Source organism: Crocuta crocuta, unplaced genomic scaffold, assembly GCF_008692635.1.
Source record: "Crocuta crocuta isolate KB4526 unplaced genomic scaffold, BGI_CrCroc_1.0 scaffold14, whole genome shotgun sequence".
Taxonomy (NCBI): Eukaryota; Metazoa; Chordata; class Mammalia; order Carnivora; family Hyaenidae; genus Crocuta; species Crocuta crocuta.
Window position 1 is genome coordinate 200,724 of NW_027530209.1, and position 13,444 is coordinate 214,167.

Below are 13,444 nucleotides of genomic sequence, written 5' to 3' on the forward strand. Positions count from 1 at the left end.
GAAACAAGGTCTCTAACCTTCTGCATCCATCACTTCTGGGACCTTTAGAGTAGTCTTCCAATCCATCAGTGAGAAGAGTCATGTTCCTATAAATGCAGAACCAAAAATATTAAACTGCTTTTGACCAAACTTGGAGCACTTATCCAGCTTCTTGGCACTGGTAGCCTCCTAATTTTAGGCTGTGTCTCTAGACTTTGCTCACACTAACAAATTGAAACTTAAATTCTCTCATGAGAATTCTCTTCTTCAACATCCTAGTAAAAAGTAGTTGTAAATTTTTTACTTAAAATATTTCTGATAGTATCAGGTATAAAATAAAATGATACACCACAATTTTAAATTAAGTATTGTTTTCTTTATGCTCCCATTCCCTGAAATCAGTCTCTGATATGCATGGGATTCCTGAGAAAAGCCTTACTTAGCCAACCAGTTTTTCAGAATTCAATTCTGGCTTTAAGATACTCAATTTTCTCTCCTATAAACTAGGTAAATAGTAATCATCTGTATGCACATTAAAGTTTTTATATTTTGTATTTTTAATGTATCATTAATTTGTATTTTATTTACATAAAAATATAAAGATATATAATAAATATAAATAGGTAAATCTATTGATAATCGAATAAATATCAATAAATATCTGAAACTGGTACACAAACCAAGTCTTTCAAAGGCTTATAAACCCAGCCATTTGAATTTGCTTCAAGATAAAACTTGGCATTCAAAGTTGATGAAGGAGATGCAAATTGCTTTTCCAAAGAGCTGTTTATATTGGTTTAGCTGTTTCTTACATGTAAAAATAGTGGGGAAAAGGGAAAAGACAAACACTTTCTCAGGCTTCTCATGATTTTTTTAATCTATTCTGTGCAAAAATATGGCTTACAGTTTATTGCTGAAATGTAGGAACCTGAAGATTCCCAGTCCACAGTTTTAAAGTTAACAAGTATCTCAATTGCTTGCAGAATAATTACCTCCAGAACTTTAATACTATTCTATTAACAGTTAAACCCCTCTACTCATGCAGAGAAATTCTAACAAGAGCCATGGACTCAAAAATGCCAAATTGAAACCATACCATGACAATGCATCGTTTTTATCATAAGTAGATAAACCAGTAACTTGTATCATTTTTCTTCCATGAAGCAAGAAGCTTCAAAAATTATTTCTTTGTAATAATTTCAATTTTACTAAAATGTTTCTGAAAAGAATTATAGGTAATAACAAACCCATATTTGCATCAGGTGCTATTTCCACATTGCAGGTTTTTTCTATAACTTAGCAAAGGTATGAAATAATATTTCATAAGATTCTAGAGAAGGTGATTATCATAGGGCAACCTAAAATTTATTTTCTCCAAATAACAAATAAATTTCTAGCATATGTAAAGCTTAACTAACCAGTCCGTTAAAACAACTAGTTGGTCTAATAATGTTATAATCTAAACCTTAGAACCTTTATGTTCATCATGATCCTTGTCTAGAATAGGAAGAGTATATTGGATACAAAGTCCTGTATCATTGTGACTTTTCTATATTACAGATGGATGATGTAGCCGTTTGGGATAAGTGTGTACAGGGCCAGAAGAGTCCTGAAAGTTTAGATTTTTAAAAAGTGAAAGTCTTCTTGGAAGTTTGCTACATTTTCTTTTTCTTTTAAAGGAAAACTACACAGAAAAATAATTCAATTCACTGGGTGTTAATTGGCTATGTTCTGTATGTTTATAAAAACATAAAAGCAACATTTCAAGAAATGAATGGAAAGCTGGGCACATCGGTGGAGACTGAAGTGTATTTTTATCTCATCTTGAACTTTGAATTAAAAAAGGACAGATTAGACCCCATAATGTAAATCAGAGTCCACTAATCATATGATCCTAAAAATATTTTTTTAATGATTTCCTTTTTTCATTTAGTCTTCTTTTTGCTAAGAACAACTAATTCCTAAGTGATCATTTTAATAAATAAATCCCAGAATGACAAGATTTATCTGTGGCAAATTTATCCCAGAGTTAGATTTCATGATGCATTTATTCCTGTTGTGCCAGAGAGAGTCTGTTCTAACATTAGCTTCTAAATTCCATGGCAAATTAATTAGTACATTGATAGAAATAGTTGTCGAGATATATTGGAGGATTTTGAGAGATGGACATTAAATGGAATGATATGTCTTTGATTTGTAATTGAAGGCTTTCTTTAGTCAAATCAGTTGCTGAGTCCTCACTTTAGAACTCTGTGGTCTTGTGTTCCCAATAGTACTTCTATTATTTTATATATGAAAACATACTTATCCCTATACAGTATGAAGGGAAGATGAAAATGGGTTAGTGTTTTAATTTGGATTCTTTGGTTAACCTTTGACATTCTTCATACCCCAATCCTCCATTTGTGACCTAAATAATAGGTTACCTTACATATTTCTTCTTCTGTTTATTTTTCTGGGATTCTATAGAGTAATTTTTTTAAAAGAAAGTTTAATGTCCATAAACAATGGCATATAAATAAATTGATCCCATTTGGTATAAGTAAATCAACCATCTAAGCCTTTCTACTGCTATTGTAATTTTCTCAGTTGAGTGATAACAGTAGAATCAGTTATCTTGGCTTTCTTTTAAAGAAAAAAAATTACCTTCCTCACAATCCCTCTGCTAAATAAAGACTCTACATAGAAAAAAATTGTTATAATAATTTAGGAGACCTCAGTCATCTCTTATATTCTTTGATATTTGGTATTCTTGAATTAAGTAGCATGACAGTAAACCAAATATGTGTGCAAAGCTGAATGCCACAACTGTTTCCCAGACTTTAGATTGAAACTCCTAAGTTGTTTTGACTGGGCAACTAATAGCAATTTGGATAGTTCTGTACAAATTTAGAGACATGAGATGCAAAACCATTACTGTATTCCAGCACATTCTTCTTGTCAGAACCACTTAAATCACCATCTTACACAAGCACATATTGAAACTCAACTTTAAGCATTTTATTTTTATGTACATTTCATTTTGTCCAGAAATAAAATATCTAAATACAGACAGACTGTAATGTTGTATATGTATAGCTTTCAACAATACTTGAGCTGAATAAATGCTTTGTACATTAAGTTTGTCTTTTTAATGGAGGTCACAGCTACATTGATAAAATGGATTCCTCATATCCTTTTTTTTCTTTTTTAACCAATAACAAGCAGAGAGACAAGTACAAGTTAATATTAATAAGCAGCTCAAATAACACTTGGTTAAACTATGTACAATACAAACCATTCATACAAATGAAGACTAGGATATTGAATTTGTTACAATATGTGTAGTAAAGATAAGACAGACACTTATAACTTACATGGTGTCTGTCAGGCATTTTCCTTCTTATATAATGATCAGAACTTGTTTTAAGCAGCCCTAGTTGGTCTCAACTTTGCGGAAGTCCAATGACTGGTGATGAAAGCTGTAATCCAACGTCTGCCCACATGTAAATTCCAAATGTTTGCTCATCTTTACTGAAGCAGGCTCCCTCCATAGAAAAAAAAAGAGCCATCTTATATTACCTTGAATGTGCCTACTGTATGCTGGAAAAGAGTTACTACACTTTGTTGTGTTCATAAAATAAAGAATACTGAGCTCTAAAGACACATTTTTTTCCATTTGAACAAGCATATACTCCTACAGTAGTATTTACCAGTACAGCTACTCCAAGCAGTAGGAATGCATGAGTGGGGATTATTGATTAGCATGTACTCAAGACTTTAAAAGAGATTTCCATAACAGCAAGTGTTAGAAACCATTCACTGTTTGGTTAATCCTTTTGCTTGATGATGGTTTATTCCGAACCATTATGAGTCAGATAATAAAAGCCCTCCTGACAGGAATCATGACAGATGCAAGCTGAAATGTATATGAATGTGTGTTTTTATGTATATCTATGTGTGAGAGCATGTCTTCAAGTGTGCCTTTAAAACCTGTAGTGATTTTACAACTATGCTGACAGATGAAGCTGACTGGGCAGAAATTACATCAGATTGTTTTCCACTAGCATATTTGCAGCCAGTTGACAAGAGCAGCAGTGTAGACACATTCCAGGCAACAGATGTGACCTTCTTCTTTGAGGTAACAGCCCTGTCATATGACCTTTAATTCCTCAGGCTTCAGTCTCACCAATGTCCATCCTCATCCAGAGGGGAAGTAAGGTGTGTCACTGTGGTAGTTGTAGTCGGGGCACACTTTCTGTACTAGTTTATAATCTGTACTATAAAAGGAAATGTAAATACAGATCACCTTAAAGGGCTTGGAGCAGAGCCAGGATACATGACTTTGGGTCTGCTCCTGGTAACAGGTTTTTGAAGGATCATAGTTGCAGAGTGTGTTCTTGGTAGCCTTGTCAACCTTTTCATATTCAATGCGACAGTTAAAGGACTTGGAATCTTTGGCATCAATCACGGTTTGTTGTGCCAAGTCAAATTCCACTATTTTTGTAGGGGGCACCAAGCTGACAGATACATTCCCTTGACCAGTGGAATTATGCCTGAAATAAACACTAAATGTCCCATTGCCATGATCTACAATTTTCCCAGTTATCAACAGGTTTAACTTCACTGTTTTGATGTTAGAATGAAAATCACCCCATCCAAACATTTTCTTAAACTTGCCCGTCTTAACAATGGGCCTTCGTTTGGCCCTGGGCCGAGGCTCTTGCAGGTCTGTGGAGTTCCTCAGCCAGTCCCAAAGGTCTTGCTCAGAATATGGTTCTGGGGTGTCATATCGCAGGTCTAAATCTGTATCATTTTCTTTGCCACGAAAAGTCTGTGACAGGAGTCGGCTGATAGACAAGTCTTTGCTGCTTTCTGTCCATATGTGCTTTAGTGTGGATTTGCTGCTTCCTGATTTTAGAAGTTCTGACTTTCCACCATTCGTTAAATTGGCACATGTGACCTGCAAATGGAACAGAAAAATGGTGTTTACATCTCTGTATCTGAGAACAGCTCTTTCTCAGAGGCTCAGAATTAAACGGAGATACTTCAGTTAAACTATCCTCAGCATCTGGCCAATATTTATCAAGACATGATAAAACACCACTTCTATTTTTATATAATGATGGGAGAGAGGAAGTATAGGTGGTTAAAAACCACTAAACATGGCTGAAAGAGTATACAAAAATATTGACTTTGACAAACAAAAGACCATCTAACATGAGTAGGGCAAACTGAATTCAAACAGAAATTAAACTAGTTATTTCTTAGCACTATAATCCAAAAACTTTAAAATAAAAATTTTACAAATAAAAGTCAATTTTGCCAGAAGACTCCAGTATATTTTAACTGTTCAAAAGAAATCATGTTTATTATCAGCTATTAGTAGCATGGAACATACTGTATAAGACATAATGTTTTTACCTTCAGGGCATTAAAATGTGGTCCAGAAAAAGGGACATAAATGAAAATATCAAATACACAATGTCTTATAGATAACTGTCAATCTAGAGAAACAAACAACATGGTCAATGACACAAAGGTCACTTCAAGTTGATTGTGAGAGTTACATTCAGAATCATTCTCCTGGGACCCTGGTCTTGTCTCTTTAAGAAGATTTAAATCACCAACTAGACCAGGGAACTCTAACTCAACTGACTGATCAAACATCCAAATCTGTCTTCTTAAATTATGCAAGCATTGTCCTTACCACAGCTCCTTTATTTAGGTCTTAGTGTAGAAGAAATAAAAGAAAGAAATGAGACTCCACAATGCATTCATCAGCCTAAAGTTGAAACAGTGACTTCTGATCCTAACATGGAGGGCTCAAAGATGGTAGAGAAGACAGCCAAGGACCCACAGAAATCAAAACAGCCAATACAAATAACACGTTTAAGATGTGGACTGACTGGCTAAGTCTGCTAAAGAGCCAAGTTTCACAATAAACCTCTATCACCAGGCCCCTCCAGAATCAGTTCTAAGTCTTATCTCAGACATGAGTCTGACTACCACTCAGCAGCCTCATTTGGACCCTCCAGTCTCCTTCCAAACTGTTCTCAAAATAATAGGTCACTGCTGGAGAGCTTTTTAATTCAGGTGTACTATGAATTAGAGCTGCATTCTAGGAAATTTCTCTATAGACTTAGGAATGGAGGCTTCTTGCTAAGATGCAACCCTGGCCTGAGAATGACTTTTTACTCAGTCACTTGTGCTAAAAGGACACTATCCCAATCCCTAGGGACTAGGACATAAACTTTAAAGCCAGTCTTTCTGGAATCTATGTTCAGTTCTGCCACTTTCAAGCTGTGTGCCCTGGGTCAAGTCACTCAACATCCCTTTACCTAGGTTCCTGCATCTGTAAAGTGAAGGTAACAACGGTGCCTACCTCATGGCATGGCTGACACATGGAAATGGCTCAGTTAAATTTAGATATTTTTATAAATTCCAAGCTGCTATCTGAAGACAAGTAGAGAAAGAAGACCACCAAATAGTACATATTGAAGTCTGGCTTGAGAGTAGCTTTGCTCTTGATCACATAACCAAGAATTCCGAATCTGTACAGGATAGGTTTCCCCAGGGACATATACATTCAAGAGGGCTTGGTAATCTAAACTAGAACAAAGTCACTTAGAACTTGTAATCTTGCCTTTTCACAGATGCCTCAGGATCAATGAGCTTTCCACTACCAGCTGGTAAATAGTTTAAATCTTGCCCCAGTTCAAACTGACAGGATGTGAATGGTATGAGGCCATTCCTACCTGGGAAAAACTACCAGTTGAAGCTGGTTTCTTCCCAGTAATGCTGAGTTTAAAAACCCCTGTAAGTTTTGTCCCACACAACTTCTTGGCATCTGAGAATAAATGAGATTTTTATCATGGATTATGTCCCATGACTACACTCTGAAAAACCAAGACAGCAATATTGGTTAGGCTAACACAAAATGTCTGTCACTATTTCAAGCTTCTAGCCTGGGTTCAGTTGCAACCACTGTGATCCCCAAGGTAATAATGATGCCTTTATAAAAAGATCCAGAAGGCCATTGTGCACAGAAGTTAACAGAAGAGAGACAAACACTGACAATGGAAAATCATACCATTGGGATGGGATGAGGCTCAGAAAAAAGGGACGGATTGTGGTGGGGGTGAGATCACATCTAAGGGAAATACAGATCAGCTGCATGTACACAGTCTCCACACTCTTAAACATATTACCCAACTGAGACAAACAAACCTCCCCATGTGGAAGCAAGGATGGCTATCATTAGATGGCCACTATTGATCTTGGGGCAAATATTGGGAAATGAAAGAAGGTTGTCTTTGCTGCCAACTTTCTTTTATTGCTAGGTACTTCCTCTTCAGTTCTCAACCCTTGAATTGGTCTTTCTCTTTTCCCCAGAAACCCACAAACTGTTTCCTGTTTTCAGAATCCCTTCATGCCAAAACATTCCAGAAATGGATCACACTTAAGCAGTACATGAGTAAAAATAGCTAAATGGCTGCTTTATCAAAATTCAATTTGTCATTTAACAAGGACTGAATATTAAGTCTTAAAGGGATGAAACTGAGAAGGAAATATCCTGTGGGGAGGAGGATGATACATAGAAATGTATGAGTTTTCTTAAGGGAAAAGCATAAATTCCCTACTTATCCTCTTTGCCTGATAATAAAATCAGTCCTTTTTGGAAAAAATTTTACTCTAATATGAAAAGTATAATCCTTAGTAGTTCCAAAGTTAATATTATATCATTATAATTTACAAAACAAAAACAACTACAATTCTCCTTCCAATTCACTGAAGGAAGTGCATTTCAAAATACACTTTTTCTATAAAACAAACATTAATTTATAAGGGCAGTACATATCTGTTAGATTGGAGTTTATTTTTTGTGTATTTGTTTTATTTTGTCTCAATGAAATCTAATTGGTTAATCAAACATCCAAATCTCAACTTGCCTGATTATAGAAATGTTGTCTTTAAAACAGCTATATTTATGTGTAGGGTATAAGAAATAAAAGAAACAATTGCATATCCTATTTTCTCATTTTTACCTGGAGTTACATAACTATTTTCCCATTCTTTGGATGACAAAAAACAAAACAAAACAAAACAAAAAAAAACCAGGCATGTCTTTAGTATTGGTTTGGTACTTGCATCTCAGCATCAACACAGTTGATTAGGAGAGGCACTGTAATGAGACAAATCCATGGTGCACTGGCTCATGAAGTAGTAATGAAATTGTCCCAAAAACAGAAGTTAAAGGGAATTAGACTGCAATCCAGCAATGGCATATAAGAAGTGAAAGAAAAGAAAAGGAAAAAAATGTGGATGTGGGAGATAAGATTTTAAAGAAGAATCTATAAAAAAAGATGCTAAAAGACAGGCAGACAAACTTCTGAATTTCAGATAGAACAGAAATTTAGTTCTAAATTATATGCTCCATAGCTGTAGTGATTATGAGTGTGAGTTCTGGAGTCAGATGTCCTGACTCCCAATCCAGGCTGAGATCTGTAACAGCTGTATGATGTAGAGAAGTTGCTCACCTTGTACATACTTATGTTTTTCTCTTCTAGAAAACAGAATAATGCCCACCTCTTTCATAGAGCTGCTGTGTGAATTAAACAGAACACTCCATTTAAAGCACCAAGAGCAGTATCTGGCCACGGTGATTGTTCAACATTATTATTACTATTTACGTCCTAAAATATTGTAACCTTTGCATCTCACTGCACATTTTATGTAAATGAATAATAATAGGATATAAGAGCAAAAAATATTTTTAAAAGAAAATCTCCCTTTTACATAACCAAAAATTTTAGGCAAACAATTAAAAAAGAAAGCATATAATTTTGACAGCTCTGCCATTACAATTTTAAAAATATGGCAGGTTGGGTAGGTAGTAAAACTGAAGTTAACAAAAAATTAACATAAGTTCAGCCATTAGACTGCTCAGCTACCAAATGCAATGAATTTATTTATAATATGAAAGCCTTCCAGTGGTGGTGATTGTTAAGCAACATCTCAGTTTGAGTACAGAATCAAAGAAGTTTCCAATGTACCTGTCAACAACAGTCTTGAATATTCTTATTCTCACTTCCTTCCCTTCCTTCCCTTCCCCTTCCGTTTCCTTACCTTACCTTATTTTTCCTCTCCTTCCCTTCCCTTCCTTTCCATTCCCTTTCATTTAGGTTAGGACAGAAGTGGGGTAATGTCTAAAAGAGATTTTCAATCATGAAAAACCAGGAAGGGTCCTTAGGAAAGTTCCCAGACCTGTTAAGCATAAGCAACCCTGATTTATTTTGCTTAATTAGTTCAATACTATATAGTGAGACTCTGCTAATATTGAGTTAAATAATAAGAATACAAAGATAAATGAAACATGGTCCTTGCCCTCAAGAAGTTCACAGTCTAATGGGGAAATCAATTAAGCAAGTTAACAGTATGATGTGTACAACATTCTAGTAGTCAAAATCAAAGTTAAAACATAAAGAAGATGTTAACAGTAGAAATAATCCTTAGATCTTGGAGATAAAAGATGTTTAGGAGTTCAAAAGAGAGAAAATAAGCCAAAAGAGATCTTCTAAATATAAGGAACAGACAATATAAAAGCAAAGATCTGAGAAGGGACACATTAAATGTAAGGATAGAAAATAGCTCCTTACTGCTGAGCCTTAGGGAGCATTGATAGGAGGGAAAAGGAGAAATGGTAAGAAGTGGGTAGAACATGAAGAAGGTGGGCTAGGGTCATATCATGATATTCCTACTAAGGCATGGAAGCTTAATCTTATAGGCAATCGTATAGGGAACATTAAATTTTGTTCTGTTTTGATTTTAAATAGGTCATTCTGGTTCTAGAAGAATCACTGACTAGACATTGAAGGGAGAGAGCTTAAAGGAAGAATGACTAGTAGAATGATTCATTGCATAACTAATTGTGATATTTCATTTGAGAAAGTAAAATGAGGCTTAACCAAGGCAATGGAAAAGAAAAAGAGAAAGAAAAAATGGATATGAAATATTTCAGAGGTAGGATTAACTCAACTGGACGATTTTTTGGCTAAGCAGGAATATGAAAAGTTGAATTAATGAGTTTTCTAGCATCTGCAGGGAATACGAAAGTAACAAGTTAGCTGGAAAATATAATTAAATCTCAGAGGAAAATTGGAGGTTAAGGTGCCTGCAAGCCATTCCAGTGATGTTATCTAAAGAAAGTTGACAACATGGATCTGAATGTCGGGAGAAATATGTGGGATGGTAATGTTGATTTAGTAGTATGAACAGACAATATTGAGAACATGGTGATACAGAAGAAGGCAGGTAACAATATCTAATGCTAATGCTTTGAGGACAAGCAGGAGAGGAACCGAGCTAGGTAGAGACAAAGGAAGCTATTAGAAGGAAAATAATATTATAGAAACAAAGAAAAATGGGGAAGAGGAAAGGCAGGCATGAGCAGATTCAAACTGCAAGTAAAAGTCTGATAGTATAAACACTTGGAAAGAAGCCTCTTGACTTTTGAATCCACTACTAATGACCTTATTGAAGCTCATTTTCATAGTGGTGAAGACATGATGCAAGATGAGAAAGAGCAACTACCTTAATGCATCCACTCCCAGCTGTAGTCAGGAATCACTGGCTGTCTCATTCTATCATATCACTTTACGTCTTAAGAACTTCCATTTTTGAAACATACATATACACATAAAATTGAAAGGTTTTGAATCTTACTGAATAAAAAATATATTATTAAAAAGAAACCTTACATCCAGAACACCCTCTACTATTGATGCTATGAACATACCTAACAAGTTTCTTTTTAAAAGTCACCTGAAGATTCTTTGATGTCACTATATCTGAGTGATAACAGAATTGGTGAAGACTATGAAATAAAGATGAGTACAAATGAAAAAGCTGACAACTTCGAATGAACCCAGTTCTAAAAACGCAAAGCATCATGAACTTTTTCTACAAGCAATTTATTATATACCAGTGAAAATAGCAAATATACTTTCTGACAATATAATTTTCCATGTCAAAAGCCACCAATGCCCATTCCAAAGGAGCAGGCTTGCCAGCCCAATGATACCATATCCACAAATTATATGTTTGTCTTTCTCATTGTCTCAGAATCACTGAAAATAATAAAGATTCCTAACATGATTAGATGTATGAAATTGGAAGTATACATTTATTAAAGAACATCCAAAAATAGGAGCAAAGATAAGAGTCATTTCCTTCAACCATAAACAAAGACAGAGCTTGGATCTAACATGAAGGGAGAAGGTCTGGGGCAGGACTTGTGTATGGGGTTGAGGAGAAAATACTCCCATTGGATGGTGGAAAATAAGATATAAGAGCTACTTTGATCTAGCTCCCTGTCTATATATTTTAGGGCCATACTTTCACATCACTTTTTCTAATTCTTTTTCATTATGGGCTTACAATCACAATGTCAATATGTTACCTTTTAAAATACTATTGAAAGATACCATTTGGGGAAAATAAACCACCCCTCTACTATACTGCCACCTCAATTATGCTCCTGGCCTTATGAGACAGTCTAAAAACACTTGACTCCTCTACATGTACTATCTCCAGCTAGAGGTTTCTCCAGATGTTTGCAATAAGATAACTTTTATTTTCTACTAACTGCACATTTTACTGTTGATCTATTAGTATTCAATATAAATAATTTAAAGATTCCTTTGAAAATGATGTCTTTATTTCATCAAATGTGTGAATACTTAAGCCAAAAATTTTAAACTTGATGCTTAAGCAATATCATTCAACATTGAATAACTAATCAACAAAGTGGTCTTGCTCTATGATTACTTCATTTTGACAATTTTATGATTTGCTATGTTGAATATATGTTGCATACTATTAGCTGCTATTGGCTAAGGGCATGCTATATTCCAGTCATTGTAATTAGTTTTCAGGTATGGCATTGTATTTTACTTAAACTACACACACATATTCACACACACACACACACACACACACACTTTAAAGTCATTATTGTTATCCTCAGCTTACAGATGGGGACATAGAAACTCAGAAAGAGCTTGACCAGATTACTGCTGTTACGTGAAAAAGCTACTCCCTAGTTATTCCACAGGCTATGTCCTTTATTTTTAAAAATAATTTTAATTATGCAATTCTACATTAATATATGTTTATGAGAATATTTAAATATTATCGAATTTATGAAATAAAAAGTAAAAGCCTCGCTTCATCATCAACCCCTGCTCTCTTATAATCCCATCTCTCTCTTCAGAGGTAAAATCTGTCAAAATTTTGGTGTGTACTGTTTCTAAATATCTCAACTATTTTTCATATATAAATACTATATATATAGTGTCATACTTTATGAATTACATTGTATATTTGTCTATCAACAAAATACTTTAGAGATGTGTATCTCTTATACATCCAGGAATATCATCTTTAATAAAGGGAGGTGTAGAATTTTATAATATGAATGTACAATACTTCCACCTTTTGTTAACCTTTTGTGACAGATCCTTAATAATTTTATTTCACAGCCAGGTTACCTATAGTGAATTCTTAAACTTGATTCTACTACCTTTTTTGCCATTGTTGTTTCAGATATCTCATTCTCTCCTCACTTGAGCTGGATTTTTATGTTTATTGATGTATAGATTTGTGTGATTCTTTTAGAAAGAGTTCAGAGGGGATAAACTAAGTTGTCTCTGCCTAAAAAATGTCTTTATTGGCCATAGGCTTAGACTGGGTTGAATGTTCATTTATCATTTAATTCATTTTGTTCTGCTTAATTTTTTCTCTCCAAAAAAATACTTGGAATTTTCTCTATTTCAGGCATTGTGAAATATCACAAGGTGGGCTACATGTGCCCAGGCTTTCTTCAGCCACTTTCTTAGCTAGTTCAGAGAAAAACATGCAGATATTTCTATATATGTGATGCTCTTTTTCATCAAAGTTTCCCAAGAGATCTATAAACTCTTTGAGGGATGTTCTTCTACAGTATGACATTTTGTAACTTGGGGGAGGGAGTACCTGGCATAGAGTAACCACTGCATAAATTACCTGTATGGTTTATATTCTTACTTACATCTATTTCAATAGTGAAGGTCATTAACTGCTCAGTCACAATCAAGATTGGGGAGGGGGGGGGTACCTATGGCCCTAAGAGATTTATCTCTTAAAAGTTCTGAGTCTGCACTTGACATTGACAATACCTGGATAAGCCGGAGGAAATGGGTTAGTGTTTAATACATCAAAAAGGACATCATTTCCTTATGCTGCAAAGCAGTGCTCCAGGAGCAGCAGTGCTGCATTAACAATGGAAAAACAGAAGGAACTTAGTGCCTCTCCTTTAACTCAGTAGGTGCTGTGAGGTTGTATTGCATACAAACTAAGAAAATGGGCTTTTGCAGTCAGAGATCACAGGACTAAATCCAAAATCTGCTATTTTATCATTAGTGACTCTTTAGGACCACATTTTCTC

General features: G+C 34.8%; 1 protein-coding gene across 1 annotated transcript in view; it reads right to left on the reverse strand.

The window, feature by feature from the left end:
• Nucleotides 1–2,982: 2,982 nt before the first annotated feature.
• Nucleotides 2,983–13,444, reverse strand: part of NXPH1 (neurexophilin 1) — a 293,276-nt gene continuing 282,814 nt past the window's right edge. Inside the window, exon 2 of the mRNA XM_077765324.1 lies at nucleotides 2,983–4,921. Coding sequence (XP_077621450.1) covers nucleotides 4,160–4,921 — 762 coding nt within the window. The 3' untranslated portion in view covers nucleotides 2,983–4,159. The remainder of the gene's footprint in view (nucleotides 4,922–13,444) is intronic.